This window comes from Budorcas taxicolor, chromosome 11 (genome assembly GCF_023091745.1).
Source record: "Budorcas taxicolor isolate Tak-1 chromosome 11, Takin1.1, whole genome shotgun sequence".
In the NCBI taxonomy this organism is placed as follows: domain Eukaryota; kingdom Metazoa; phylum Chordata; class Mammalia; order Artiodactyla; family Bovidae; genus Budorcas; species Budorcas taxicolor.
Window position 1 is genome coordinate 48,743,751 of NC_068920.1, and position 27,905 is coordinate 48,771,655.

The 27,905-nt window shown below is 46.2% G+C and overlaps 1 protein-coding gene across 1 annotated transcript; it reads left to right on the forward strand.

Annotated features, from left to right (window-relative positions):
* The first annotated feature begins 4,497 nt into the window (after window positions 1-4,497).
* Window positions 4,498-27,838, forward strand: PPIL1 (peptidylprolyl isomerase like 1). The gene is made up of 4 exons (XM_052648897.1): window positions 4,498-4,712; window positions 8,057-8,211; window positions 25,825-25,893; window positions 26,655-27,838. The coding sequence occupies exons 1-4, from the start codon at window positions 4,657-4,659 to the stop codon at window positions 26,873-26,875; spliced, it is 501 nt and encodes a 166-aa protein (XP_052504857.1). The 5' UTR covers window positions 4,498-4,656; the 3' UTR covers window positions 26,876-27,838.
* Window positions 27,839-27,905: the final 67 nt, after the last annotated feature.

The following is a 27,905-nucleotide window of genomic DNA, read 5'->3' on the forward strand; positions in this document are numbered from 1 at the left end:
TCCCACTCCACCGACGAGGCAGCGCTCCTTCTTCCCGCCGGAAGCTTCCGCCAGAAATAGAACAGGAGATGTCTCGGAGAACTTGGGAACTATCACGAGATCTGGAGAGCACGGCTTCTTGCTCCCCCTGGCGGCCAGTTCTTCCCTCTCGGTCTTCTGCAGTCCTCGCCAGCGGTCTCTTTGTGAGCCAATGCCGACTTCATCGCTGAACTGATTCACTCAATGAGTATTTGTTGAGCCTCCTACTATGTGACAGGCAGCGTGTTAGGCATTAAGAGAAGGAAGTGGAAGGGGTAACGTAAGAAATCTAAAAGAAAGGCAGACAAATAGATCACTCAAATTTAGGCACGGCACACTCATTACTCTGTATACACTTTATACACTCTCATTAATGTTTACTCTTTGCCACACATTACAAAGGACTTTATATTCGTGAAACTTCTTCAACAACCTTCATTTACCCTCTTACTAACCAAGCTGAAGTTTATGGAAAGGTTAAATTGCTTGAGATTAGCGTCTGCCTGTTGGAGAAGGCAATGGCACCCCACTCCAGTACCCTTGCCTGGAAAATCCCATGGATGGAGGAGCTTGCTGGGCTGCAGTCCATGGGGTCGCTAAGAGTCAGACACGACTGAGCGACTTCACTTTCACGTTTCACTTTCATGCAGTGGAGAAGGAAATGGCAACCCATTCCAGTGTTCTTGCCTGGAGAATCCCAGGGACGAGGGAGCCTAGTGGGCTGCTGTCTATGGGGTCGCACAGAGTCGGACACGACTGAAGCGACTTAGCAGCAGCAGAGTCTGCCTGCAGTGCGGGAGACTTGGGTTCGATCCGTGGGTTGGGAAGATCCCCTGGAGAATGAAATGGCAACCCACTCCAGTAATCTTGCCTGGAAAATTCCACGGACTGAGGAGCCTGGTAGGCTACAGTCCGTGGGGTCGCAAAGAGTCGGACACACCGAGCGACTTCACGTTGGCTCTGCTCAGATTCTGATCTGGAACACGCCCTGTGTGAATGCTGAACTGAACTGGATAAGGCATGCCTGCTCAGTCATGTCTGACTCTCTGTGACCCCATAGCCTGTAGCCCTCCAGGCTCCTCTGTTCATGGAATTCTCCGGGCAAGAATACTGCAGTGAATTGCCATTTCCTACTCCAGGGGATCTTCCTGACCTTGGGACTGAACTCCTGTCTCCTGCATTGCTGGCTGATTCTTTACCACTATGCCACCTGGGAAGCCCAACTGCATAAGGACAGGGTCCCTAACATAGGTTATTGACAGTCTACTTGGTGAGAGGAAAATCTGAGACAAGCGTTTAGACAGTGATGGAATGGGCACCAAAGTAAAGATCAGTAAGAGAGAAGGAGAGTCTACTACAGACAGGATGAGTAGACAGGAGATGGAACAGGGGAGACTGGGTGAAGTTTGGTAAAGCACTGCAAGGAAAAAGGCCAGCTTGGGCGGAAGACTGAAAGTGGGGATGCTGATTCCACATATAAGGCTTGGATAATAAAGTAGTCCAAAATCTGACTGGAGAAGTCAGTGAGCGGTCAATGATGAAGGGCCTTCAAGCTCGGGCCAAGTGATTTGGGATTTTAATAGGCAAAGAGAAACCATTTAATACTTCATGGCAATATCTTATAGTATTTCAGAGGAGGGCTTTGGCTGCTGTGTGTAAAATGGATTACTAGAGGGAAACCAAAGGGCAGGGAAGCTCCAGCAAAGGAGCTTTTGAACTAATCCTGGTGTTAAAGGTCTGAAGCAGCAGTGGGAATGGGAAGAAAGGAATACAGTTTGGGGACCTTTGGAAAAAAGAGTTGACATGTTTGATGATGTGTCATTTACAGGGAGCAGAGATAAAGAGGATGATCCTTAGGATTCCAGCTCAAAAATGATGGTATAATTTTGTTTTTAATAAGGGGCATTTATTCAGAAGACACATTAAACTTAGAGACAGAATAAATGAAGTACACACTGCAATCTAATAGTGAACTTAGAACAGGAATCTAGGCCTCTTTGTCAATTCTGCCCTGAAGTCACTGATACCTAATGTTCTCTTGGGAATAAAAAGTCCAACCAAAGCTGAGCTTCTTAAGGATTTTGGAATGAGCCAGCAAGGTGCTGTCTTATGCTTCTGTTAAACCCCAATGCATCTTCACCATGCCCTAAGCCTCCCAAGATATGTAGTAAGGAACTACATAAGGTCCCGAGGAAGGAAACTCAGATAACAACAGACAGGACCAACAATGAAAACTTTTCCATCCAGCTCAAAGGCCATAAAGAGGGCATGAACACAAGACTGCAGGAAGTGTAAATTAATTATGCCTTACATTAGTCTTTCATCAGTCTAAAATGTAAGTTTCTTTTTTTTTTTTAATAAGTTTATTCATTTACTCATTTTATTTATGGCTGTGCTGGGTCTTCATTGCTGCACAGGCTTTTCTCCAGCTGAAGAGAACAGGGGCTACTCTGCGTTGCAGTGCGTGCGCTGCTCAGTGCGGTGGTTTCTCTGGTCGCGGTGCATGGGCTCTGGGTGCACAGGCTTCAGTAGTTGCGGTTCCCAGGCTCCAGAGCCCAGGCTCAGGAGTTGTGGCACACGGGCTTAGTTGGTTTAGTTAAGGTGGTGCCTGGGATCTTCCTGCAGGGATTCATTCCAGGCAGATTGTTTACCACTGAGCCACCAGTGGTAAACATTTAGGGAAGCCCCTAAAATGTAATTTTCTGTTTATTATTCATTCAATGAAACTTAAGCATCCTATGTTCAGTGCTTTGAGAGGAGGGCACAAAGATGAACATGGCTCAGTTATTCTCTCAAGGAGCGCACTGTCTGGTTTGACCTTTACTATCTCGTATACCCTTATTCCTGCCTGGCAATTAAGGAAACTAGGATTGAACTGTGGTTAAGAGCACAGGATCACAGCTGCGGTACTTTGAGCAAGTTATCTCTGTAAGTCTCAGTTTCCTCAAAATAAAAGGGGGAATAGTGATATCTACCTCTTGTGGGTTTGAAGATTAAGTGTTGTCAAAAGTTCAAAAATAAGCTACAAGGATATATTGCAGAGCACAGGGAATATGGCTAATATTTTATAATAACTATAAATGGAGTATAACCTCTACAAATTGTGAATGAGGAAATTTTCAAGTCTGAGTTCCATTTGTGTTTGATTTTTAACGGTGTGAAAGTACACAATAGTGCTTACTGGATGCCTGGTATAAAGCAAGCATTCATTTAACTGCCATTATCAAGTGGTGTGCAAAGCATTTACAGTATGTTCACTGACCCCATTTCTTTCTTGTCCTCCCTCCAAACCTCCTCTCATTGTCTTTGATAATGTTCAAACACTCCTAACAACCCTGGACTTCCATCTATCCCAGCCACAGTCACTCTAATCCTTGCTTCTAGCCCTGACCTATTTGATCTTCATTCTCCTAGCTTTCCCTTCCTTTATCTCTGATTTTCTTCCCAGTCCTTCCCTCTTCCCTCTCCCCAGACACTTTGCCTTTGGAGACTCTAAGTTTGATTTGCTTCATGGCTATGGGGCTATCCGAGAAGGCAATGGCACCCCACTCCAGTACTCTTGCCTGGAAAATCCCATGGACGGAGGAGCCTGGTGGGCTGCAGTCCATGGGGTCGCGAAGAGTCGGACACGACTGGGCGACTTCACTTTCACTTTTCACTTGCATGCATTGGAGAAGGAAATGGCAACCCACTCCAGTGTTCTTGCCTGGAGAATCCCAGGGCTGGGGGAACCTGGTAGGCTGCCGTCTATGGGATTGCACAGAGTCGGACACGACTGAAGCGACCTAGCAGCAGCATGGGCCTATGGACCTGTTGTTGCTGTTTAGTACCTAAGCCATGTCCAGGTCTTTTGCGACTCCATGGACTATAGACCAGGCTCCTCTGTCCATGGGATTTTCCCAGGCAAGAATACTGGAGTCGGTTGTCGTTTACTTTTCCAGGGGATCTTCCGACCCAGGGATCTAACCTGTGTCTCCTGCATTGGCAAGTGGATTCTTTACCACTGAGCCACTTGGGAAGCCTGGCTATGGACATATGAGTCATTTAACTGCTGAGTCTCAGTTTTCACATCTGAAAAATGGGAATAATAACATCAACTTTACAGGACTGTTTTGCGGAGTAGATAACATAATAATGTTCAAGTGCTATGTAAATGTACAGCGCCTTACATTAGTGTTAGTTTCTGGCAGCTCTCATCTCTATCCCCTTCCGTTCTCTTCCTCTTCCTGGGTCTCAGCACTATTGTGGGACTAAGAAACTCTTCCAAACGGAAGGTTAGGCTTTCACTCCATTAGAAGTGCGGGTTTGCTGGTCGGTCACGCCTCCCCATGCCTAAAGGAACCAATCAGAGCGTCCATAGAATGGCGCCGTCTCCACTTGGAGATCACCTCCAAAGGAGCTTGGCACTTTTTTCCGTCCTAGCAGACAGGTTGCTTTAGCCTCACGCTCTAGATTCTCGGCCTTGGAGGTGCGGGTGGGGGTGGGGGCCTTTCCTTCTGCCTTGTCTCAAATCCCCCCAACTTTGGCATCTCTCGAGTGGAACGGCCGGAGCCGGAAGTGTCCTGCAGCAGCCGCCGGTCCCCGGCGAATCGACGCCGGAAGTAGCGATCGCCTCGGGAGTTTCCCGCCAGCCTCGCCATGGCGGCGATTCCTCCAGACTCTTGGCAGCCGCCCAACGTGTACCTGGAGACCAGGTGAGGGTCCGGCCCCCGGGGCTGGGCTGGTGGAGGCGACGTGGAGTTTCAGGCTTAGCCGCGGGGCTGGGTTCCGGGCTCGCGCCGGTCGCCTCCTCGTGGAGGGGCGGTAGTGAGGGCCGCCTTGGGGCTGAGCGGGGACCGCCAGCGCCCGCGTCCGAGCTGCACACCCACTTGCTCTGTTAGCGTCAGCGGCCCGAGTGCCCACCTCCTAACCCTCCGTTCATTCATCCTTTCGTTTAACCAGCGCGCGTTCAGTCTACAGGCCAGGGACCTGCGATAGGAGGGTCAGAGGTGGATGAAACAGCTTTGCTTTTAGAAACTTACAGTATAGTGAAGGAGAGAGACATGTAAATATTAAGGGTTGTAAGTAGCTCAGTTATTTACACAGATTTTTAGGAGAACACAGGAAGAACCGCCTTCATTCCCTCCTGTCAAAGTGATAGTGAAGAAGTGAAGTGAAGTGAAGTGAAGTCGCTTAGTCGTGTCCGACTCTTTGTGACCCCGTGGACTGTAGCCTGCCAAGCTCCTCTGTCCATGGGATTCTCCAGGCAAAAATACTGGAGTGGGTTGCCATTTCCTTCTCCAGGGGATCTTCCCAACCCAGGTCTCCTGCATTGCAGGCAGACCCTTTATCCTCTGAGCCACCAGGGAAGCCCAAGCCCCCAGGTAGTATTGAGCACCAAACCAGCTAGTGCCGCTTTCCCTCTGTGTAGCATCACATTCAGTTTAATCCTCTTAGCAACTCAGATCATGTAGGTACTCTTCCACCTTCTCTCTAGTTTTAGCAGGGGAAATGTCAAAATTTACAAAGTAAATTGCTTGATTAAAGTCTTGTAGCCAGTAAAGTAGGGGAATCTCATTTGGAGCCTGGTCTGTTTGCCTGCTGCGCTAGGTTCTTAAGCCCCATTCATTCCATTGCCTCTTTGGAAAAAGTTAAAAGTGATCTTTTTGCAGGACAGATAACCTTAAGTAATTTCTTACTGCTCCAGCAATATAAAATTGAAATTTTGTGGTCTCACCTTCAGAGGTGATTTTTTTCATCTCATCTTTGCCTACCTCTCTGCCTACAATCTTCCATTTGCGCATCAGTAAGCCAGAGTCCAGCCATTGGCTTTCTGTCCTCTTGCTTGTGCTGCTTTCCTTCAGAGCACAGTTCTCTCAGATGCTGTTTTTGCCCCCTGGCCGTCTTGCCCATCTTCTTACAAGGGAAAAATTCTACTTTTTCTGGTCTACTTGAAAGTATGTAATTTCTCAACTACCTGTTGTTTGTTTTTTCTAATTACAAAATAAATGAAAATTTAAATTCAAGCAGTTGTAGAAGTGTATACAGTAAGAAGTGACAGCCACTCCTGTCTGTAAACACACCACTAATAGTTTGAAAAGACCCTGATGCTAGGAAAGATTGAGGGCTGGAGGAGAAGGGGACAACAGAGGATGAGATGGTTGGATGGCATCAGCGACTCAATGGACATGAGTTTGGGTAAACTCCGGGAGTTGGTGATGGACAGGGAGGCCTGGAGTGCTGCAGTCCATGGGGTTGCAAAGAGTCGGACACGACTGAGCGACTGAACTGATGTTGGATGATCCGCAGATCTTTTTCTCTGTACATAAAGACGTCTCTTTTACGTTCTATATTTAAACAATAATAAGATTGTATGATCATACTGTGTGTTTTTTTTCTGTAATTTGCATGTAATGCATGCAGGCTTCTGTATAGATATTTCATATTTTAGTCATTCCCTCTATGAAGGACATTTAAATTGCTTCTCATTTTTTTTTGTTAGGACAATTACTGGAGTAAACATCCTTGCACCTATTATATCCTCAAGTACTTTTGTAAGTTTTCACATAGAGTAGAAACTTTAGAAGTTGAAATTGCTGCCAAAAGGTATGCACATTCCAGATTTGTATAGCTTATTTTCTGATTGCCGTTCCAAAAAGTTATTCCCTGTATTTTAAAAGTATCCACCAGAATGTTCCTCTGTAAGAGGAAAAGCACTTAGAACCGTGTCTTGCACAGAGTAACTGTTAATCTATGTTGAATGTTAGGAGTGTAAAGGATGAATTGCCACTAGAAAGGCTTTTAGAAAGCTATGTTCTAGCACATAGCACGTTTAATTATAGAATCCTTCTACTGCGCTTCACACCAGGTATTCAGTCTATACAGAGTTGACTCAATTTTTACATTCTTGGAGCTTAAAGTCTAAGTGAGTGATGAAATGGAGGTAGATGAATGAAATTAAGATAGGAAAGCACCTATCTTAAGTCTTATTTGTTCCTTTTTCTTAGCTGCATTTCAGGGGGAAAAGCGCTCATCACATTGTTGTTGCTCGGTCATGTCTGACTCTTTCCAATCCCATGGACTGCAGCATGCCAGGCCTCCCTGTCCTTCACTATCTCCCGGAGTTTGCTCAGGTTTGGGGCAAGGTTTGAACTAATCAGGTTTTGCCTTTGTTGCACCGTTCCTCATTACACGCAAATTGTACTCTTTTTTTTTTTCCATTAATTTTTTTACAAATTTATATGGCTCAAAAATCACTGAAAGCCTTTCTGCCTCTCATTTGCTCGGTTTCCACCCCATCCCCAGAAGCCTGTGCTGTGCTGTGCTCGGTCGCTCAGTCGTGTCTGACTCTTTGTGACCCCATGGACTGTAGCCTGTCAGGCCCCTCTGTCCATGGGGATTCTCCAGGCAAGAGTACTGGAGCGGGTTGTTGTGCCCTCCTCCAGGGGAACTTCCCAACCCAGGGATCGAACCTAGGTCTCCCGCATTACAAGCGGATTCTTTACCATCTGAGCCGCCAGGGAAACCCATGAATGCTGGAGTGGGTAGCCTATCCCTTCTCCAGGGGATCTTCCCCACCCAGGAATGGAACCGGGGTCTCCTGCATTGCAGGTGGATTCTTTACCAGCTGAGCTGCCAGGGGAGCCCCCAGAAACTTAGGTGTATGTAAATAAATGTGAATTCCCAATATTTTAATATCCAACTTAAATAAAGTTACAAACGAGGTGTAAGATTTTTCTCCCTAATTTAGGGGTTGGTTATATTGGTTTCCAATGATCAGTGATTTGTTGTGTATAAGGCGTTAGGGTTTTTAGTTGTCTGTGGTTACTTTGCTTGAAAGAAGGACCAGAAGCCCCAGCATGTTTTCCTCCAAGGAGGTGTCTGTGTTTATGTTACTTGCATTTTGTTGTTTTCCTTTGCTGAGCATGAAATCTGACCTTTGTCATCATTTCATGACTCAATAAGCTTGCAAATGATGAGTTGTGGGGTGGTCCCATAACGTTCTTGCCTGCCGTGACCTTGTTCTTGACTGGAGCTCTACTGTCCTCTCCCCCTGCAGCATGGGGATCATCGTGCTGGAGCTGTACTGGAAGCATGCTCCAAAGACCTGTAAGAACTTCGCTGAACTGGCTCGTCGAGGTTACTACAATGGCACCAAATTCCACAGAATCATCAAAGACTTTATGATCCAGGGAGGTGACCCAACAGGGACAGGTACAGTTAAGTCAGTGATAGTTTCTGAAGTCTCATCCTGTTTATAACTGGGTATATGGCAACCAGAGCTCTCTTCCAAGTATCAGGGCCTGGGTTAGTTGATTCTGGCGAGCACTTCTGCCCTTGCTACCTCACACCCTTCCCCAAACACACACATATGACAAGAAACCAGTCTTGACTCTTGAGCTTTACAGAGTTTCTCATAACTTCTATGTATTGCTTACTAAGAGCAAATAATATGTGCCTGAATTGTAGTAAATAGCTCATGTGGTAAAAAGAATCCACCTGCGATGCAGGAGACCCTGGTTCCATTGCTGGGTCAGGAAGATCCCCTGGGCAAGAGATAGGCTACCCACTCCAGTATTCATGGGTTTCCCTGGTAAAGAGTCCACCTGCAATGCGGGAGACCTGAGTTCAATCCCTGAGTTGGGAAGGTCCCCTGGAGAAGGGCATGACAACCCACTCCAGTATTCTTGCCTGAAGAATCCCCATGGACAGAGGGGCCTGGTGGGTTGCAATCCATGGGGTCGCAAAGAGCTGGACACGACTCAGCGACTAAGCGCGTAGTCTGGATAATCAGAAGAAAGATATTTGCAGTGTTTTAAGGAAAAGAAAATAGTGGATTCTTTGATTCACTCATTTAACAAATATTGAGTGCCTACCTTGTGCCAGATATTTTTCTGAGTTTGAGGGACATGGCTCAGAATAAAGGGAAAAAACCCTCCTGCTCCCAATAAAGCAGGAAAAGGATTCGGTGATAGGATTTTAGTGGAAAAGTCAGGGAAGCCCTGTCTGAGAAGGTGTGGCTGGAGCAGGAATCTGAAGGAAGTGAGGGAATGAACTTTGTTATGGAGAGAAGAGCATTCCTGTAGGTCCAGAGGCTGTGAGGTGGGAATCCCTGTAAGAGATCAGTCGGGACCCTGTAGGGCATAGTAGTAGAGACTTCGGGTGTTATTCTGAATAAGAGGGGAGCCGTTAGAAGGTTTTGAGCAAAAGAGTGACGCGATCTGACTTATTCTTTAAAAAGAGCACTGAATTCTGTTTGGAGAATAGAGATGGGGCAAGAGTGAGAGCTGGGAACCAGTTAGAAAGCGGCGGTCGTCAGCCCGTCTCGGTGTGGTTGGGACTTGCATGATAGTAGAGATGGTGGTGAGAAGTGACTGGATTCAGGTTATGTTTTGATAGAAATAGAGCCGGTGGAATTTGCTGAGGTTGGAAAGGGAGGGAGCCAGGTAGGTGAGAGAAAGAGATGGTCAGGGGTGACCTCAAGGTTCTTGACTTGAATTTAGTAAAATGGGAAAGCTGAGAGAGCAGCAGATTTGGATGTGGACCAAGAGTTTGGTTTGGGTTTTGGACACTGTCTGAAAAACTTGTCAGACCTTCCATAGAGTAAGTAATGGGATATGAGTGTGGAGTTCATGGAAAGGTCTAGGATCGAGGTACAAATTCTGGAGATATCATCATTTAGGTGGAATTTATTACTGAAATCGCTAGATGCCAGCATTTATAACTTTCAAGGGCCCTTGCCTCTCACTCTGCATTTTCTCTCTGCTGATTCCTACTCCTGCTCTTTTCCCTTGAAGTCAGCTTGGGTCTCTCTGTGGCAGCTTTTTTTCCGTCTTTTTCTTGTCATTCTCAATTGTCCTTTTTTTTTTATCCTTTATGATTAAGAGGCATTTTATTTTTTTGATATATATGGGCACGTTTCAAAATACAGAATATAGAAGAAAGTAGAAAAACAGAATAAAAAAGTCAATCATAAGAGGGAACTTCCTGCTGGTACAGTGGTTTGGACTCCGTGCTTCCGTCTCAGGGGGCTCAGGTTTGATCCCTGGTTGGGGAGCTAAGATCCTGCAAGCCGCGCAATGTGGTCAAAACAAGAAAAATCACTCACAAGGATACCTCCTGAGGATTCCTAACCGCCGTTAGCGATTTCCCCCAGTATCCCACCTCTCAGAAATAACGAACATTAAGTTTTGTTGACCATTATTCTAGACATCTTGCGTTTCAGATACCTAGTTAAAAGGATGGATCGCCAGCTAGATGGAAATAATTTCAAGAGAATTAGGCTATGTCATGAATCCTGTTGTTTTTTAAAGAAAAAGTGTTGTATTTAATTTTGTATCTATTTAACAGAAAAATTGACTTCCTGCTCTGAAAGATGAGGCAGTTATTCTTAAATTTCTACCCATTCCTATTGTTTAGGAAAAACTTAGTTTTGTCTGCCTCCTGTGTTGGGAAAAACTCAGTTCTACCCTCCTGGGCTTCTCCTTTACTTTTATGTGCTCACATAGAACACGGTACTTCTTACATTTCTGGTCACCAAATATATGGAGTTTTTCTCCCCACATCAAGCAATTCCTTGGACACCAGCTGTGTTTGATTAATTTGCTAGAGCAGGCCACAGAACCGGGGAAACATAAGTGCTTACTTACCAGTTTATTAGAGGATATGACGAAGAATACAGATGAACAGAGATGCTTCAGGTGCGGTCTGGAAGGGTGCTGGAGATTGGAACTTCTGTCCCTGTGGAGTTGGGGTGCATCACCCTCCCAATGTGGATGTGTTCATCTGCTTTGAAGCTCTCTAAAGCCTATACTGGAGAAGGCAATGGCGACCCACTCCAATTACTCTTGCCTGGAGAATCCCATGGACGGAGGAGCCTGGTGGGCTGCAGTCTATGGGGTCTCAAAGAGTCGGACATGACTGAGCAGCTTCACTTTTACTTTTCACTTTCATGCATTGGAGAAGGAAATGGCAACCCACTCCAGTGTTCTTGCCTGGAGAATCCCAGGGATAGAGGAGCCTCGTGGGCTGCCGTCTGTGGGGTTGCACAGAGTCGGACACGACTGAAGCACCTTAGCAGCAGCAGCAGCAGAGCCTATACTACTGGGATTTTATGGAGGCTTCCTCATGTGGGCATGATCAATTATTAGCTCCATTTCTAGACTTTCTCCTTCCCTCTCTGGAGAAGGGGCTGGGGCAGGCACTGATGATTCTAACTTCTAATTATGACTTAGTCTTTCTGGCGACCATCCCCCATCCAGGAGCCCCCCAGAGTCACCTCACTGAAACAAAAGATGGTCTTTGTGCTCTTATCACTTAGGAATTTATAAAGGTTTCAAGAGCTGTCTGTTAGGGACAGGGTCAAAGACCAAATATTAGAACAAGAAATACTCTTAGTGTTCTTATCACTTGGGAAATTACAAAGGTTTTAGAAGCTCTGTGCCAGGAACCAGGGGCAGGTATCTATCTATATTTTTGCCTATTATCTGACACCTGTCCTCCCTCCTTTGCTCCCTTTTTTTTTGTTAGTTTTGGTTTTCCTTAGCAGAGTGTAGAGCATTTTCTATACTGCACCCATGAGCCCTTCAGTTACAGAGTGGGTTTACATTTTCAGAGGGTTCAGCACTCACCGCTAGGCTTTTCTATTCTTAAGTACTAGAAGGCAGAAATGGCTTTTATTGCAAGGGCTGGAGGGTGTTATATTTTTTAACTCAATCGTGTTTAAGAATTTCTTCCAGTTAAAAGAAGGCCATGACTGTATATTTGGGCCAGACAAATTCCCTCAGATCTTTTCAGACAATTCTGCCCCATTGCCTCCTGGTTTTGAATGTGGCTGTGGAAAATACTGAGGCCAGATTTGCTCCTTCCTTCAATACAGGGGAAAGAAATTTTGTATTTCTGAATATTTTCTCTTTTATACTCATTGGAATTTCTGTTTCAGGGAACTAGTTATTCTTGGTTTCATCACCTTTACCTTCCATATCTGTCACATTTCTTCTGAGTAAGTGAGGTGATGTTTTTCTATTTTTTCCTGCACCCGCTGAAATAATCTCAGACCTTTACTCTCTGCCTTATTCAATTTTGAGTCATGTCCGTTCTGTTCTTTACTGCCCTGACTTATTTATTAGTGCAGTCTTCGTGTCATTTGGCTCTCAGACTTCGCTCAGCTCTGTGATCTTTTCACCCTACCCTGTTGATTTATGTTATCTTTTTGAGCTCTTGTTCTGTTGGATTTTTCTTACTGCTGAAGCGTCTGTAGCTGAGACAGCCACGGAGAAGCCCCTCTTGGGCTATATTTTCTGCCTTCTTTTTCTCCTTCCGTTTGTTGTGTATGTTCGCACGGTCTCCGTGCCGCTTCTTGTCGCCTTATCTTTGCTTAGTGTCGGAATCTGCGTTGAGCTTGCCCCTTACCCGCTTGGGTGCAGTCTGAGTGGGTTCTCTTTGTCGCTGTCCCCACCTGTGTGGGACTGCCTGCCTTTCCCATACCAAATGCTCCGTTGCCGACTTCTGCCCTGTCTTCCCAGACTCCAGGCTAGTGGTGTCCTTCTGCCCTGGGCCCGGGGCAGCCCTTGAGTGTAGCTGGAGCAGAGGAAGAAGCCTCATACCGTTTATCGTTCTCAGCTGTGTTTCCATAACAGAAGATAAATTAGCAAGAGAACAGCCTACAAATTCATTTCATATAGATTGTGCATGACATTTCCTTTACAAGGAAATGGAGACCTGAAAAGGTCTGAGCATTTCTATGTGAGCGTCGATCAGAGTGGAAAGTTGTGGGAAGATGTGATCGGACAGACGTGGGTATGAGTATGAGCTCAGTGTAGTAAACTAGGGGAGACATAGCAAGGCTTGTTCATTCAGATTTCTCTTGATGTCCTTCTTTCTTGGAGGTAGGAATGTTCCTTTCCTCTGCGTGTACGAAGGGTGTCTCTCACTTGAGGGTCTTTATGCCCACTTCAGGGGAAGGTCAAAAGTCTTTCCTGCACCTGCTGTTTCTCAGATTCCTTCAACTTGAACTCTTCAGTGTGGACCCTGACTTTGGAGTAGTGTATCCTAATCCATCATGGCCCTGTGTTCCTCCTGCCCGTTAAGGTGGCTGTTGCTGGTAGCCTGACCACCACCACTGAATGCCTCTGGTGTGTGGGCTTCTGCCTTCAAGAGCTTCTCCTTAACTTCTTCAGGGCTATTCACCCACTCCCCTTGTTTGCTTCACAAAGTTGGAGGGTATGTGTAATAATTCTGTGTGGCGTGTGTCCTTTCCTGATTTCTACTTTTAAGGAGTGCAGGAAGAAGAATCTCTTAATTCTTTCCTTGACTGACTTGTCAGAATCTTTGTAATAAGACTGTCTCTCTTTTCCAATTTGGTTTTTGCTGATGAATTTTTGACTTTGAAAGAGATTGAATTTTTTGGGTTTGCTTCATCCGTTATTCGAGGGGGCAGAGTCTAATTCTGCTTCACTCCACTTTCTTAGTCTGAAAACGTCCTATCAACACGTTGATGTACTTCTTTCCTGCCTTCCTCCTCTCCCTTGTTATGAGATAAAATTTTAATTTATAACACCAGTAGAACTGAGAGTGCCCTTGATTAGTGTACAAGAATTGGAAGTGACTCAGATGTGAGTGTTCATATCAGAGCTTCCCAATATTTCTATACTTGGTTCTCAATCCTTCATAATGTCACATTTCCCTGATGTAATTTTAATGAAATTGAATCACTCAGAAGATTTCCAAATAATTGCATCCAACCTCAAGTATAGTGAGTAGTTGAGCTAAGCCTGCTGGCAGGCTTATGATGGAAGGCAAGCAGGAATTGGGCCCTCCTGGGTCCCGAGTGTGGACTGCTAGCTGATTAGGTAATACAAGATATGCTGCGCGTGGCATCCTGAGCTCCTCAGCAGGTCAATGAATCATTTCCATCCCCGGCCGTCCCTCAGTCTGGCTTCTCCGTAACTATACTTTTCCATGATCTTTCCGATACACCTTTGCCAGATGTTTTTTCAGTTTGGCTATCTTTGACCTCCTGTTCATTTTAAACCATTTTTCTTCTTTTAAATCTCCCTCATTGTAATAATGCTGTGTTGAAAGCGTCCTTAGCCCTCTGAGTGTCCCCTGTGTCTTGTCTGCTGACTTCTCTGTGTCCCCTCCCTAGTGACCTGGCATCCTGTCAAGCTCTCCTTTCGCTCTTCCGGCTCTGCGCTTGGCCTCAGGGTGTCACCGGCTGCCGTGATCGCGCGGCCTATGCTGTGCATCACCCTCCCTCTGATTGCATCTCACCTCTTAGTAGCTCCAGGAACACCTGAAACGTAAAGTGCTGAACAGCAAGCTCATTGTTAATTTTGTTCATTTGATGAATGTTTGGTAAGAGTCTGCGAGGTATCCTGTACTATTCCAAGGCCTGTGAGGAGTATTGAAACATGAGAAGCCAAGGCATTTTTCTCTTCCTTACAGAGCTCCCTGCCCTGCCATGAAGACAAAGTACTCATTATAAGAAACAATGGGAAAGTAATAACATGGGGGCTTCCCTCATAGCTCAGTTGGTAAAGAATCCTCCTGCAATGCAGGAGACCCCGGTTCAAATCCTGGGTTGGGAAGATCCGCTGGAGAAGGCATAGGCTACCCACTCCAGTACCCTTGGGCTTCTCTTGCAGCTCAGCTGGTAAAGAATCTGCCTGTAATGTGGGTGACCTGGGTTCGATCCCTGAGTTAGGAAGATCCCCTGGAGAAGCTATCAACTCCATTATTCTGGCCTGGAGAATTCCACGGACTGTATAGTCCAAGGGGTTGCACAGAGTCGGACACAACTGAGTGACTCACTTTCAGAAAGAAGTAATAATATGATAAATGTGCACATTCGTGGTTATATGCTTTCTGCTATCTATAGAACAGAGTTTGGGATAACTCATAATAAGAGGGAAGCACAGTGGAAGTGGGTCTGGAATGGGATGGAAGCGTATTTTGAGGTGAGCCATAAAGGAAATGTAGAATTTTAACTCTTGAGAGGACAGGGAAGGGCATTTTAGATTTCAGAATGAATGCAAAGAAGAGGCGCAAGGGAGAGAGGCCTCTGGGGTGTGAGGGAGAGCCGTCACCCCAGGCACCGTGTCTTGCACGGGACTGCCAGTGACGCAGCCCAGCTATCTGTCCACACCCAGGACAGATGCCAGAAGTGTGATTTCTAAGGCCCCTGAACTGCGTGTTTAAGGGACAGTAAGGGAGGGCCAGTTAGGGACAGAGTGCAGAGCAGTAGGAGAGAGAGTAGGGATTTAGATCAGGCCGGTTCATAGAGATCCACAGACAGAAGTTCAGGTTTGATCCAGCATCACTGGGGACCATTTGGGACTCTTTGTAAGGAAAGTATGTGAGGACATTTAATCCACCCGTGGTACGTGGCAAGGTAATGTAGTGTTGCGGTGGACAGAGGGTTGTGGAGCCTGGTGGGCTTGGGGTTGAATCTTGGCTTCACATGAACACTTCTTAAATGTAGACAAGTTACATAACCTTGCTGAGCTTCTTACCTGTAAATGGGGAGTGTGGTTATATGTACCTCGTGGGGTTATTGTGAGTAGTAAATGAGCAGATGTTTGGAAAATGGTTAGCACAGACTTATATAGACTTATATAGAAAATACAAGTGCAGAAAAATAGGGTTTTTATTATTCATTTTGGTTATTAATTCACTTAACAAGTGTCTGTTGGACTCCAGGCATTATTTTAGGAGCTGGGGATACAGTAATGACTAAGAAAGCCCCTGTGAAACTCATTCTAGTAGGAGAGAGTGAACAAATAAGTACCTAATATGGGTGACAAATGATACAGGAAGAACGATGGATAAGGGGATAGAGCAGGGATTCTCAGTCTTGGCATTACGGGCATGTTGGGCAGGACAGTTGACATGTTGGGCAGGACAGTTCTTCATTGTGGGAGTGTCCTGTGCCTTGTAGGATTTAGCTGCTTCTTTGACCTCTACCCCCAGATGCCAGTAGATCGCTCAGTGTGATAACCAAAAATATCTGCACATATTGTTCAGTGTCCCCAGGGGGCAGAGTGTCGCCTGGTTGAGAACCACTGGGATATGAAGAGGTGGTGGTGTGGATAGTGTGGTTAAGGAAGGCCTCTGGTAGGTTATGTGAGCGGAGCTCTGGATGAAGTAAAGCAGTGCGCCGTGAGACTGCCAGGGCCGGGGCCATCCGGAGGGAACAGCAGTCAGAGGTCTCAGTGCAGAGTGTGCTCTGCAAGACACAGCAGAGGCCTGTGTGGCTGGAGCAGGTGGCGAGGGCGAGAGTGGCGGGGGGTCCTGGAAAGTGTCGTAAGTTGTCATGAAGACTTTGCATTTTGTCCTAAGTGTGGAGAAGTGTCACTGGAGGATTTTGAGCAGAGGTCTGCCACGATCAGACTTGTTTTAAAAGGATACCCCTGACTTCCACGTGGAGCATAGACTAGTGAGGAAAGCTGCAGGCAAGGCCAGAAGCAGGGAGACCAGTTAGAAGGTCTCGCTGTTGCCAAAGCTAAAGCTTGTAGTCTGGACTACGGCGATAGCGGTTCCCTTGGTGCTGGTCCTCTGGGAAGCGCATGCCTGGACAGAGTTAGGAGTTCAGGAGATTTAATGGGCTAAAGGGAGGGAGCAAGGACTGGAAAGAGAAGTCTTCACGTAACAGTGCAGGGCCAGCGTCTGTGACAGAAGAGAAGGGAGCAGAGAAGGGCCAGCAGAGGAAAGTAAAGAGCTGCAGTGAAGGTGGGGTTCAGGAGGGGCGACGGCAGCTACGCGACGCTGCTCGCAGATCAGGCAGGGTGAGGCCCGACGACTGTGGGACTCAGTGACGATGTAGTGGTACCGACGACCTTGACAAGAGCCGTCTCGGCGGAGTGGTGAGGGCAGGCAGCTGGATGGAGGGCGTCAAGAGGCAGCAGCAGAAGTGGGGTGGGGTTTTTCTGGGAATTGACGCAGAGACGTAGGGGAAAACTTGGAGACAGTGTTTGTTCTTGTCGCCATTTTTCCAGAATGGGAAACAGTAATACCATGTTTTTATGCTGATAGGAATGATGTACTAGAAAGAAAGTTGATATAGGAGAGCGGAACATCGAAGTTGCCAAGTTTTTTAAAGGTGAATGGGCTTGATTAGTATGTGGTGGTAGGATAATCATTTGGACAGTTTGAGTGTTTAATAGAAGAAGAGGGAAAGTAAATGGGTAGAGATGTAGGAAGGAAAGAGGACTTGGTGGCGAAAATATGTGAAAGTTCTCATCTTCTTCTTAGTGAGTTAAGAAGCAAAGTTACCCACAAAGAGCAGGAGCAGCCGGGGAGTGGTGGAGGTTTGAGGACAAACTAGAATAAGCTCAGGCAGACTGACTCCCAGGGTGGATCATGACCTACAGTCACCTCTCACAGAAAATGCTCAGATTATCTCGAAGGGGGCTCATCATCACTGATACCGCTGTATGTGCTTCATGTTATATATCACATGGTTTCTTGCATTATCCCGTTAAATTCTTGTAACAGTCCTGTGAAATATAATTTCTACTACTGTTTCTATTTTTCAGACAAGGAAACTGAGGCTTAGAGAGGGTAAGTGTCTTGCTTAAGGTTGCACAACTAGTCCGTGGTGAAGTGGGACCCAAAATCCAGATCTCTTTGACCCCAAAGGCAAGTGAGCATGAGAGAGAGGACTCTTATCTTAAGAACTGTAAAGCTTCTTGGAGAGCTATAGTGTCATTTGCTGTGATAGATCTGGTATCTGGCGTTTGCCCTGGCAATCCACTAGCAGCCCCACTAGGCAGCTTCCCCTTCCTACTGTTAACTAACAAAGTGGTTGTATCAGTTTCGGATCCTTTTGGCTGCAAGTAACAGAAAACCACGGAGGCTTCGCTTTTTTCATGTGACAGACTGTCCGGAGTTAAGCAGTTGCGGGGGGTTCCCCTGCCCAGCGGAGTTGTCGGGGATCCAGGCTTGCTGTGTCATTCCACTCCACCATTCTTAGTGCTTTGGCCTTTGGTATCAAACTTGCCTTATGGTTGCAAGATGGCTGCTGTTGCTGCTGACATCACCTCTGCCTTCCAAGGAGGAAGATGAGAGACAGAGAAGTCGTTCCCTTTTTGTCAGGAAAGCTGTAGCTTTCCTAGAAGCTCTACTCAGTGGCTTCTGTATACGTTAGTAAGTCAGAACTGGGTCATCTGGTCACCCTTAGCTGCAAAAGGGACTGGTCAGTACCTGCCTTTTTTGTCTCTGAGGTTGAGGCAGGCTGTGGAGAAGGGGTTGGAAATGCTCAGAAGACAGCTTCAGTATCTGTTAGAGGCTTTCTTGCTGGAAGAGAGGCTTTGATTGGATTGTGGTTAGTCACCTTCTCGTGTCAAATGCCCCAAGCAGAGCTTTCACACGGGCCTCCTAATGAGTAAACTGGCTGACCGTTGGCTGCTTTAGGGCTGGATATTGATCCATGATTCCATCAGCTATGGGAGTGGTGGGGACAGGTAGCACCAAGTTTGGTGATCTTTGTGTGGGAGACCACTCTGCATGTCTCAGATGCTGCTTCAGTTCATCTTGAGAGGTTTCTGTAGTCAGTGAGCAGGAGCAGGAGGAAGAGACGTCAGAGGACTTTCGGGAATAAGAAAGGATTTTTGTTTTGTTAGTTTTAAGAAACAGAAAGCACAGGTCATATGGAAACAGTTTAAGGAATTTCAACTGCAAAAAAACTGTTAGTGCCAGAAGATCCTATTAAACGAGTGGGAAAAAGTAAACTGGAAAAAAAATACTTGCAAAAGCATTAACTGACAAAGGATCATATCTAGAATAATCCTACTAGTAAAATATATATATACACACACACACACACAGTGTAAAATGTCAGACCACTCAGTTGAAATGTGGCTGTTGACAGAGGAGGAAAGCTAAATAACCACTAAACATGAAATTACACACAGCTCCAGGGAAACGCAGTTTAAAACACAAGAGAGCTGATACCTCTCAAATTGACACACGTTAGAAAGCCTGGCGAAAGGACCTCAGGCAGTGAGAGTGAGAGCCCTGCGGGGTGGGGTGCACAGTGGGGCCCCATCTGACAGGATAGTTGGGGAAATGTCGTAATGGTGAAACGCTCATAACCTGTGAGCCTGCACGTCCCCCCTTGAGGTATAGTCCCTGAGCGCTCCTGCACTTGTGTTCGGGAGACAGTAGAAGAATGGTTATTGCAGCATAGTTTATGATAGCAAAAGCATGGGCAAGATCCTAAATATCCATCGCCACGAGAAAAGATAAGATTGCAGTGTAATCAGACAACAGAATGAATACTACGGAGAGCTGCCTGGAACAAAATGGATGAATATCACTTACAGTGTGAGCCAAAAAAAGCTAATTGCAGAAGAATATATAGAGTATTGGAGAAGGAAATGGCAACCCACTCCAGTATTCTTGCCTGGAGAATCCCATGGACAGAGGAGCCTGGTGGGCTACAGTCCATGGGGTCACACAGAGTCGGACGTGACTGAGCAACTTAGCATAGCACAGATAGAGTATAGTACCATTTATATAAACTTGAAAGCATGCAAACAACAGTATCCTTGTTTAAAGATGCAGACAACATGTAGTAGAAAAGAAAATGCCCAGAAATGACAAATCCCTGGTCAGAATAGTGGTTATCTGAGAGGAAAGTGAGCTCCATCACAGCCCTTGTTAGCTCTTGGGGAACAGTGGAGTTGAGAGAGAGAAATGGGGTGGGGGATGTGTGCTTGGGGTCTTTGACTGGATTTGAGACTGTCTGGTGTCATTTCAGGAGGTTCCAGAGTTCCCAGTACCACAGTTCTTTACATCTCAGCACGGAAAGAATTCAGTGAGAGGCAAAGAGATACAGATAAGTGATTTATTAGAATAGGACGCTTGTGTGGTTTACAGGTGGGCAGGCGAGGGGTTGCCAGGTGCTGAGAACTTACTGGGCTACAGTTTTATAATCAAAAGCAGGGAGCCAGGGGAAGAACTCTTTTTGTCTTTTCTGAGTAGACGTTGTTTCTATCATCAGTTCCTTCTCCAGGTTGCGTAGGAAAGTTTTTCATCCCTGTATGATCAAGTTAGGTCCATGAATTACTGTGTTTTTTATGTGTGCAGAGAGCGTGTCCTGGGCATCGTTAGCTCACTGAGCTTACTGGGCCGGATGTGAGGCAGGTCTCATAAGCAAGCCTGCTCTTTATCATTAACTTACAGGGTCTCCCATGTTTTTTCTACTTACAGTCCCCTAGTGGGGTTAATTATTTAATCACCTACTTTGTCCCTTTACTCTGTCCCTATCAGACTAGCCGTATTTTCTTTCTTTCTTCTCTTTGTTTTTATTTATTTGGCTACACCAGGTCTTAGTTGCGGCATGCAGACCCTCAGTTGCAGATTCTCAAATGTGGGGATCTAGTTCCCTGAACAGGGATTTGAACCTGTGCCTCCTGCTCTGGGAGGTGGAGTCTAGCCACTGGACCACCAGGGGAGCCCCTGCACGCTTTTATTCCTTGAGCGGAGGCTGCACAGTTGCTTGTCCTATTATCCTTTGTATTATTTTATGTCTGAAATAGTAAATATTTTGAGTACATGTGGGAAAGAGAGGACTGAAGAGTGAAAGGACTTGGAGAGTAGAGTGTGGAAAACAGGCCTGTGTTTGTACCAGAGGAGGCACACAGTGCGTTTTGACCGCAGAGCTTCCTAGCTGTTGGCTTTGTGTGTGATCATTGACCTGTTGCGCTCTCGCACCAGAGACCTCTTTAATCACTCCTGTCCTCCTACCATCTCTCCCCTATTCCACATGCCCAAAGGAATGCTGTGATTGGAATTATCTGTCTTTCTGACATTTTGCTGCAAACCCTACTGAACTGAATTAAGTTATGAAAAGATAACATTATGACTAAACTATCTTCATGGCCCGAAGTACTTGTGGTTGGTCAAACTATGCCTAGTGAGTAAAAAGGGGCCTCCAGGCCCTTTCTTCTCATCTCCTGATTGCTTAAAACTCCAGGCTTCATCCATGAGGCTCTGGCAGTCCTTGACTTGCAGAGATCATACTTCTGAGCTGCTGAACCCTCAGCTTGCTCATTCAAGCCCTGGGGGTAGGGCTTGACCTGGATTTGTCCCCATAGCCCTCTTTCTCCTCTTTCATCTTCAGGCCTAGTCCTGCAGCTAACCCCCCTACCTTCACCCCAGGCTCAAGCAGGAACATTGACCCTGTAGTCAGAGGGAATATATTGGTTATATAAGTGCTGTTTGGAGGTATACTGGCAGGTTGGGATTTTTGGAATGAATTTTTACATAGTTTGGTAGTTCAGTAATTTTCCAGAAGCTTAGGTAGCCTGGGCCAGGTGGGAGGTTTCCCCAGCTCTGTTAGGATTCACCCCCATGCCTCTTTACATGAGAACAGTGTTTCCTTCCTGAACCAGGGGCTGTGACAGGCTCCCTGTGGTGGAGCATCCTAAAAGATAAAGCAAAGGATTTTTTTACATCTTAGCAGGGCCCAGGGCCCTCTGGGGGTGGACGTGGTGCTTTAACATGCTACTTTCACAGCAGGCTGTAAAGGAAAGTGAGCTCCCTGCCTCTGGCCAGCTTCCTGGCTGCCAGGCGAGCAGAATAAGCTGGTAAAATCCTCTGCTCACTTTGCAGAGGATTTGTCTTGACTGGTCAACTTGAAAGTGAAAGTGAAAGGCACTCAGTCATGTAAGACTCTTTGTGACCCCAGGACTGTTCAGTCCATGGGATTCTCCAGGCCAGAATACTGGAGTGGGTAGCCTTTCTCTTCTCCAGGAGATCTCCCCAACCCAGGGATTGAACCCAGGTCTCCCACATTGCAGGCAGATTCTTTACCAGCTGAGTCACAAGGGAAGCCCAAGAGTACTGGAGTGGGTAGCCTGTCGCTTCTCCAGCGGATCTTCCCAACCCAGGAATTGGACCGGGATTTCCTGCATTGCAGGTGGATTCTTTACCAGCTAAGCTATCAGGAAAGCCCCGAGAGGCCAAAATAGTTCAACAAGGCATATGGTTGACTAAATAATTGATTAGGAGAACTATCTCCTATTAGGACATTTTTTCCTATGGTAAATTCTTATTTAACATATCATTTTTTTCTAACAATAAACCTGGGTGCCCAGCATAGCTAGAGAATGGACTCTTATGGGCATATCAATAATATAAATCATGTGGTGGTATCGTTCCCAGCAAATCGTTCCCAGTGCTGTGTTTCTTCATCTTCTTACATTGTAGCCGCGTGTTCCGGGAACAAACTCACTCAGAAGGACAGTGCAGATAGTGGAGTGCAGCTCATTACACCGGCGGGCCCAAGGCAGAGTCTCCTCTTAGCGAGGGACCCCGACCAGTTTCTGTGAAAACCTTATATACCCTAAGTGTACTTGTTCAAACCCACCTCCCCAAATTCCTTGAAACTAGTCTGGACAAGGTAAAAGAGAGATACGATCAAAGTTAAGCCATGATTCATGTGTCACAAGACTAGATGAACAGTGGATGTTTATCAGTAGGCCTGTGGTCATATCCCTATAAACATAATGGAATTTACCACTTTGTTCTGTTACAGAGATAATTAGCATTTTCTTTTAGGCAACGGAGAGTCCAAGTCCAAGTCCTGAGGCTCTTTTTTCCGGGGGTCTGGTTTCCCATTGGTGTGCCATTTCTGTAGACACCGGCCACAGAGTTCAGAGTCCATTGGGAAGGTGACCATGTGTGTAAGCCCAATGTTCACAGCCTGGCCTGAGACGGAGTCCAGCTCTGTCTGTTTCCTTCTTCATTCCCCCCTCTTGATGTTCTTAACTCATATTATGAGCATCACTCATAGGGATATATTGTACCCTGGCTCTCTGACCACCAATTTAGGAGAATGACATCAGCCTTTGGGTTACAAAGTTTATAATACCTTGTAAAATTTAGGGTCTGCAAAGCAGAACTATCAAGGCAACTATAACAATGGTAAATATAGTCTTCCATCAATCGTCCTTCACCCAAGACAGGACTGAAGTCCAGGAAGGGATGTTTTTATTTGACATTGCTTTTACCTGGTTTTTCGTGTCATCTAAAGCAGTCGATACATTACCAGATAAGTCAGGAATGTATACACAACATTTAATCTTAATTATAGCACAGGTCCCTCCTTGAGCAGCTGTATGTCCAAAGCCATTTTATTATGAATCACCACTTCTTTCATTTGGGTTTGTTTTTTATTTAAGGCTTGGATGGCTTTTGTTTTATCTAGGAGGTCCTGTTTTGTGAAATTAGCCAAGGCCTCTACTTTAATCATGACATCTGTTGTCTCTATAGAGGGTGCGGATAAGGCAGCAGTACACTCTTACCATTGACACACGGATCTTGTCCGCCTAGCATGTACATAAGGTAGGGTTACCGGGGCTTGATGTAGGTTAGGCTTTTGTTACGCTGGCATTTATATCAAATGTAACCCCATGACCCAAGTCTATTGACTGTAGGGCTTACACCAGGAGAGCAAGGAGAGGTTATGATTGACAAGAGAGAGGAAAGTCTCTTTTTGTCATCCCAGAAAAGAGCAGAGTGGTTTAAACTCTCCTTGGCAGACCGGTGACCCGCACCAAGGAAGCCCCTCCATCACTGACAGAGGCACACCCCGGCATGCCAGCAGCTGGGAGTGTGTGGAAGTCTGTGTAGGAATGTGTCCATGAGACAAATACCTTTCAGAGCTTCTACGTTTTTTTTGTTCTGTCTATGAAATTCTCAGTACCCTACGTACTTTCGATATTTCCACTCAATGACACTTAAATTGCCATTCTGCCTCCTTTTTAATTGGGGTGAGAAGAGCCTTACCTGCCAGATCCCAGAGGGCAAAGGGGGGTTGGCATGTTTTTCTTTACCTGTTGGTCAGCACAGCCAAACCAGAACACCACATGGTCTAAGACTGTTTTTCCCTTAAAGTCCATTCTGCCTTGGTGGGCTTGATCAGGTGCAGATGAAAACACAGATGGGTTAAATATCCCATGTCCCAGGCCACGTCTGGAAAAGTCAATTTATATTCACTGATGTATCCCCCCTCCTTCTAGCCTAACAATTCCGAAGGGGTCAAGAATTTTAGAGCAGACGGGACACCTCCTGGGGGAGGGCAGAATACGAGTCCTCATACAAGGACCAGTTGTCTATCTTAAAATCCCCTGGCGATCGCTTGGTAATAATTTTTCCCAAGACGGCGAGGACACACTTCCTAAATGACCTTCTCAAATTCCCTTCCTAAGCCCTAGCACACTCGTCGACCTGTGTACCAAGCAATCGCTGCTGCCTGCCTTTTCCAGGCCCCTGTGGGTCTGTGCCCCTTCTAGTCCCTCCCAGGGGGGTGATCAGGCCCCCTCTTCCACCCTGCCTGGTGGAGTCCTCCTCACCTGAGCGCTCAGCTCCCCTGCTGCCGTCCACTACCTGCTAATGTGAAAAGTTCGGGCGTTGAGAAGCAGAATCCTTCCAGAAGGGCGAGGCGCCTTCCCCTCTCTAGAAGATTCAAGCCGCAAGGCCCCAGCGTAGTCTCAAATGGGACTTGTCTCCTCAAAGTGAGAAGTTTCCCGGCCAATGCACCAAATGTTGTAGCCACGCATTCTGGGAAACAAACTCACTCAGGACAGTGCAGATAGTGGAGTGCAGCTCATTACACCGGCAGGCCCAAGGCAGAGTCTCCCCTTAGCCAAGGACCCCCGACCAGTTTCTGTGAAAACCTTATATACCCTAAGTGTACTTGTTCAAACCCACCTCCCCAAATTCCTTGAAACTAGTCTGGACAAGGTAAAAGAGAGATACGATCAAAGTTAAGCCATGATTCATGTGTCACAAGACTAGATGAACAGTGGATGTTTATCAGTAGGCCTGTGGTCATATCCCTATAAACATAATGGAACTTACCACTTTGTTCTGTTACAGAGACAATTAGCATATTCTTTTAGGCAATGGAGAGTCCAAGTCCAAGTCCTGAGGCTCTTTTATCCGGGGGTCTGATTTCCCCTTGGTGTGCCATTTCTGTAGACACCGGCCGCAGAGTTCAGAGTCCATTGGGAGGGTGACCATGTGTGTAGCCCAATGTTCACAGCCTGGCCTAAGATGGAGTCCAGCTCTGTCTGTTTCCTCCTTCACTTACAGTATGTGGCCTGTCCTCTTAATGAATTCTGCTTACTGTAATATTATTATTTTCTGCCGCGTTGCCACTTAACACTGTCCCTTTTTCTCCTTAAGCTAGTTATCTTTGACTTAAATTATTTATTTCCCTTCATCTAGGTTAAGGATAGTGAATAGGTTTCAGTTCTTACGCCATCTCTGATCCATTGAAAACAGCTGTCTGGAGTTGTGGGTGGGTACAGATTCAGAGGCCAAACTGAGCTCTGCAGGGAAGAATGCTGATTGATTAGCAATGTCTGTGACGGGCGCAGGGTTAGGGCTCGGACCACTCCTGTCTGAAGTACTCATAAAAATTTAAAAAATTAAGGAAGCTCTTAACACGTCAAATCATGAATCGTGGTTATTGTAGATTGTTAGATTCAGGAGAATTTGCTGTTCCTTTGATAATGATCTATGTTTTCTGCATTTTGACAGTGAACATGTATTACTTTAATAAGCAGGAAAAAAAAAAACAGTGTTATTTTGAAGAGAGACGTCCTGCCTAAATGAAACCGGTGATGTGAGTGTGCTGTGGTAGTGCTGGATTCTGCTGCCGGGCTGTGTAGTTGCACTGTACTTAGCAGCTGGCTGGGTGTGCTCACCGATTTTCCTTTCTTGCACTCCAAACAATCTTTTGGCCCTGGACCATAGTTCTTGTTGTGTGGTAGAATGTGGGACTGACTGACTGGTTTCCCATCTTCCAACTGGCAGGTCGAGGTGGTGCATCTATCTATGGCAAGCAGTTTGAAGACGAACTTCACCCAGACTTGAAATTCACAGGTAAGTGTATGATCTGGCTGGACTCGGTAGGAAGAGGGAGTGGATTTTAAAAGCTCACTCTTTTGGCCGTGATTCAGGGTGACTGCCTGACACCATGGTGTGGTGCCATGTAGCTGCCCAGCTGCAGCGCCCCAAAGAGCTCTGGCCGATTAGGGAAAGCGGCGCCTCTCAGAGTCCTGAGCGATTCAGAGCACTGGTCTGAGTGATCTCAATTCTCACTGCTTGTTGAATGTTGCAGGAAAGCAAAAGATTCTGCAAAGAAGCAGGAGACCTTCCTGGATTTTTGAGGGGAATTGAGAACCTGGTCCAGCAGTTAGCAGGGATCATGATGGATATAAGCTGAGGAGTAGGTGAAGACAGGGCTTCCCTGGGGGCTCAGAGGTTAAAGTGTCTGCCTGCAATGCGGGAGACCTGGGTTTGATCCTGGGGTCAGGAAGATCCCCTGGAGAAGGAAATGGCAACCCACTCCAGTACTCTTGCCTGGAAAATTCCATGGATGGAGGAGTCTGGTAGGCTACAGTCCATGGGATTGCAAAGAGTCGCACATGACTGAGCAGCTTCACTTGGTGAAGACAAGGAAGCTGAGGCCATTGGGGTAGTCCAGTTGTCAGCCTCTGTGCGAGAGTAGAGCGCCTGCCTGAGGGCAGGGTTGTGCGGCTGGGTGCTTGGTGTGGCTTCTCTCTATGCCTAGGCTGGTATAGCAGGTCCAGGCCGGAGTGTCAGGCTTACTCATACTCTTTCCTCTTCCTTTTTGCCACCAGGGGCTGGAATTCTCGCGATGGCCAATGCAGGGCCTGACACCAACGGCAGCCAGTTCTTTGTGACCCTGGCTCCCACCCAGTGGCTTGATGGCAAACACACCATTTTTGGCCGTGTGTGTCAGGGTATAGGCATGGTGAATCGAGTTGGAATGGTGGAGACAAACTCCCAGGACCGCCCCGTGGACGACGTGAAGATCATTAAGGCATACCCTTCCGGATAGACTTGCTGCCCTCTCGGGCACACCCAGGTCTTCTGAGATGGCCCCAACAAACCGGTTTGCAGATGACCTAGAATGACACATAACTCTAAACTTCGTTTTGGCCTTGCAAATCTGAGGCGTTGAGGAGGCCTGGGGTCTTGGGTGAGTTGGAGACGGACGTGTATTTTGATCAGATGCTTCTGTTCTCTTCCCCGGTGCCTGTGCTGACTGAGCATTTGCAGAAATGCTCCTACATGATCTTTTGACAGACAACTGCTCACTGCGCACGACCCACACTGCTCCTTCTCGTGTGTGTCTGCTTCATGCGCTTCAAACAAAGTGAAGCCCACTCTGTCATTCACAGTGCCTAACCAGCCTCTTGTGGAAATTTATATTCTGGCCTACACTGCAGTCTTTAGTGGCTGACACCCATAGAATCCAAAACCAAGTAGTGTCTATCAGCCTTCTTATCTGTGTGCGCCCCCTATGTCAGTCTCTTGCATTTGTTCTTCCAGGGATTGTATGCATCTCTGTATATATTTTTCCCCTCAGAACATCAACACTGCTGTTTCTGACACTTAGACATCCCACACAAAGCCACACTGAATTTTTGCCAAATGAAAAATGCATCCAACAATCAAGTTTCTAAGAAGGTGTCAAGTGGGGAATGATAATGTGTAATAATCGAGAAATGAATTTATTAAAAAGAAGCAGACGCATTGACCATTTTTTCTCCAGGAAGGAGTAGAAATCTGTAGTGAGCAAAAAGGCAGACTGTGAGTTCTCCTTAAAAAAGCAGTATCCTCATAAAGGAGAAGCACCACTTAAGTTTTTTTAAACTAAGACTTAAGAGAAATTAGGTAAGAGAGTTTATATGTATTTTTTTTAATCTTTCCAATTTTTTTTTTTAAGGAGGGAGTGGTGAGGGAAAGGAAGTTAATACCTATGGAATGCAAAGAAACTTCCAAAATAAAATGCCACTGATGGTTGAAATCACTGCTGTAGTCTGATCTTAAACATTGTACAAGGTTCTAACAGCCATTTGGACCTC

Coding starts and splice junctions, on each gene's coding strand:
- PPIL1 (XM_052648897.1), top strand. CDS start 4,657: ATGGCGGCGATTCCTCCAGACTCTTGGCAGCCGCCCAACGTGTACCTG. Junction 4,713..8,056: donor AACGTGTACCTGGAGACCAG/GTGAGGGTCCGG, acceptor CTCCCCCTGCAG/CATGGGGATCATCGTGCTGG. Junction 25,894..26,654: donor CCCAGACTTGAAATTCACAG/GTAAGTGTATGA, acceptor TTTTGCCACCAG/GGGCTGGAATTCTCGCGATG.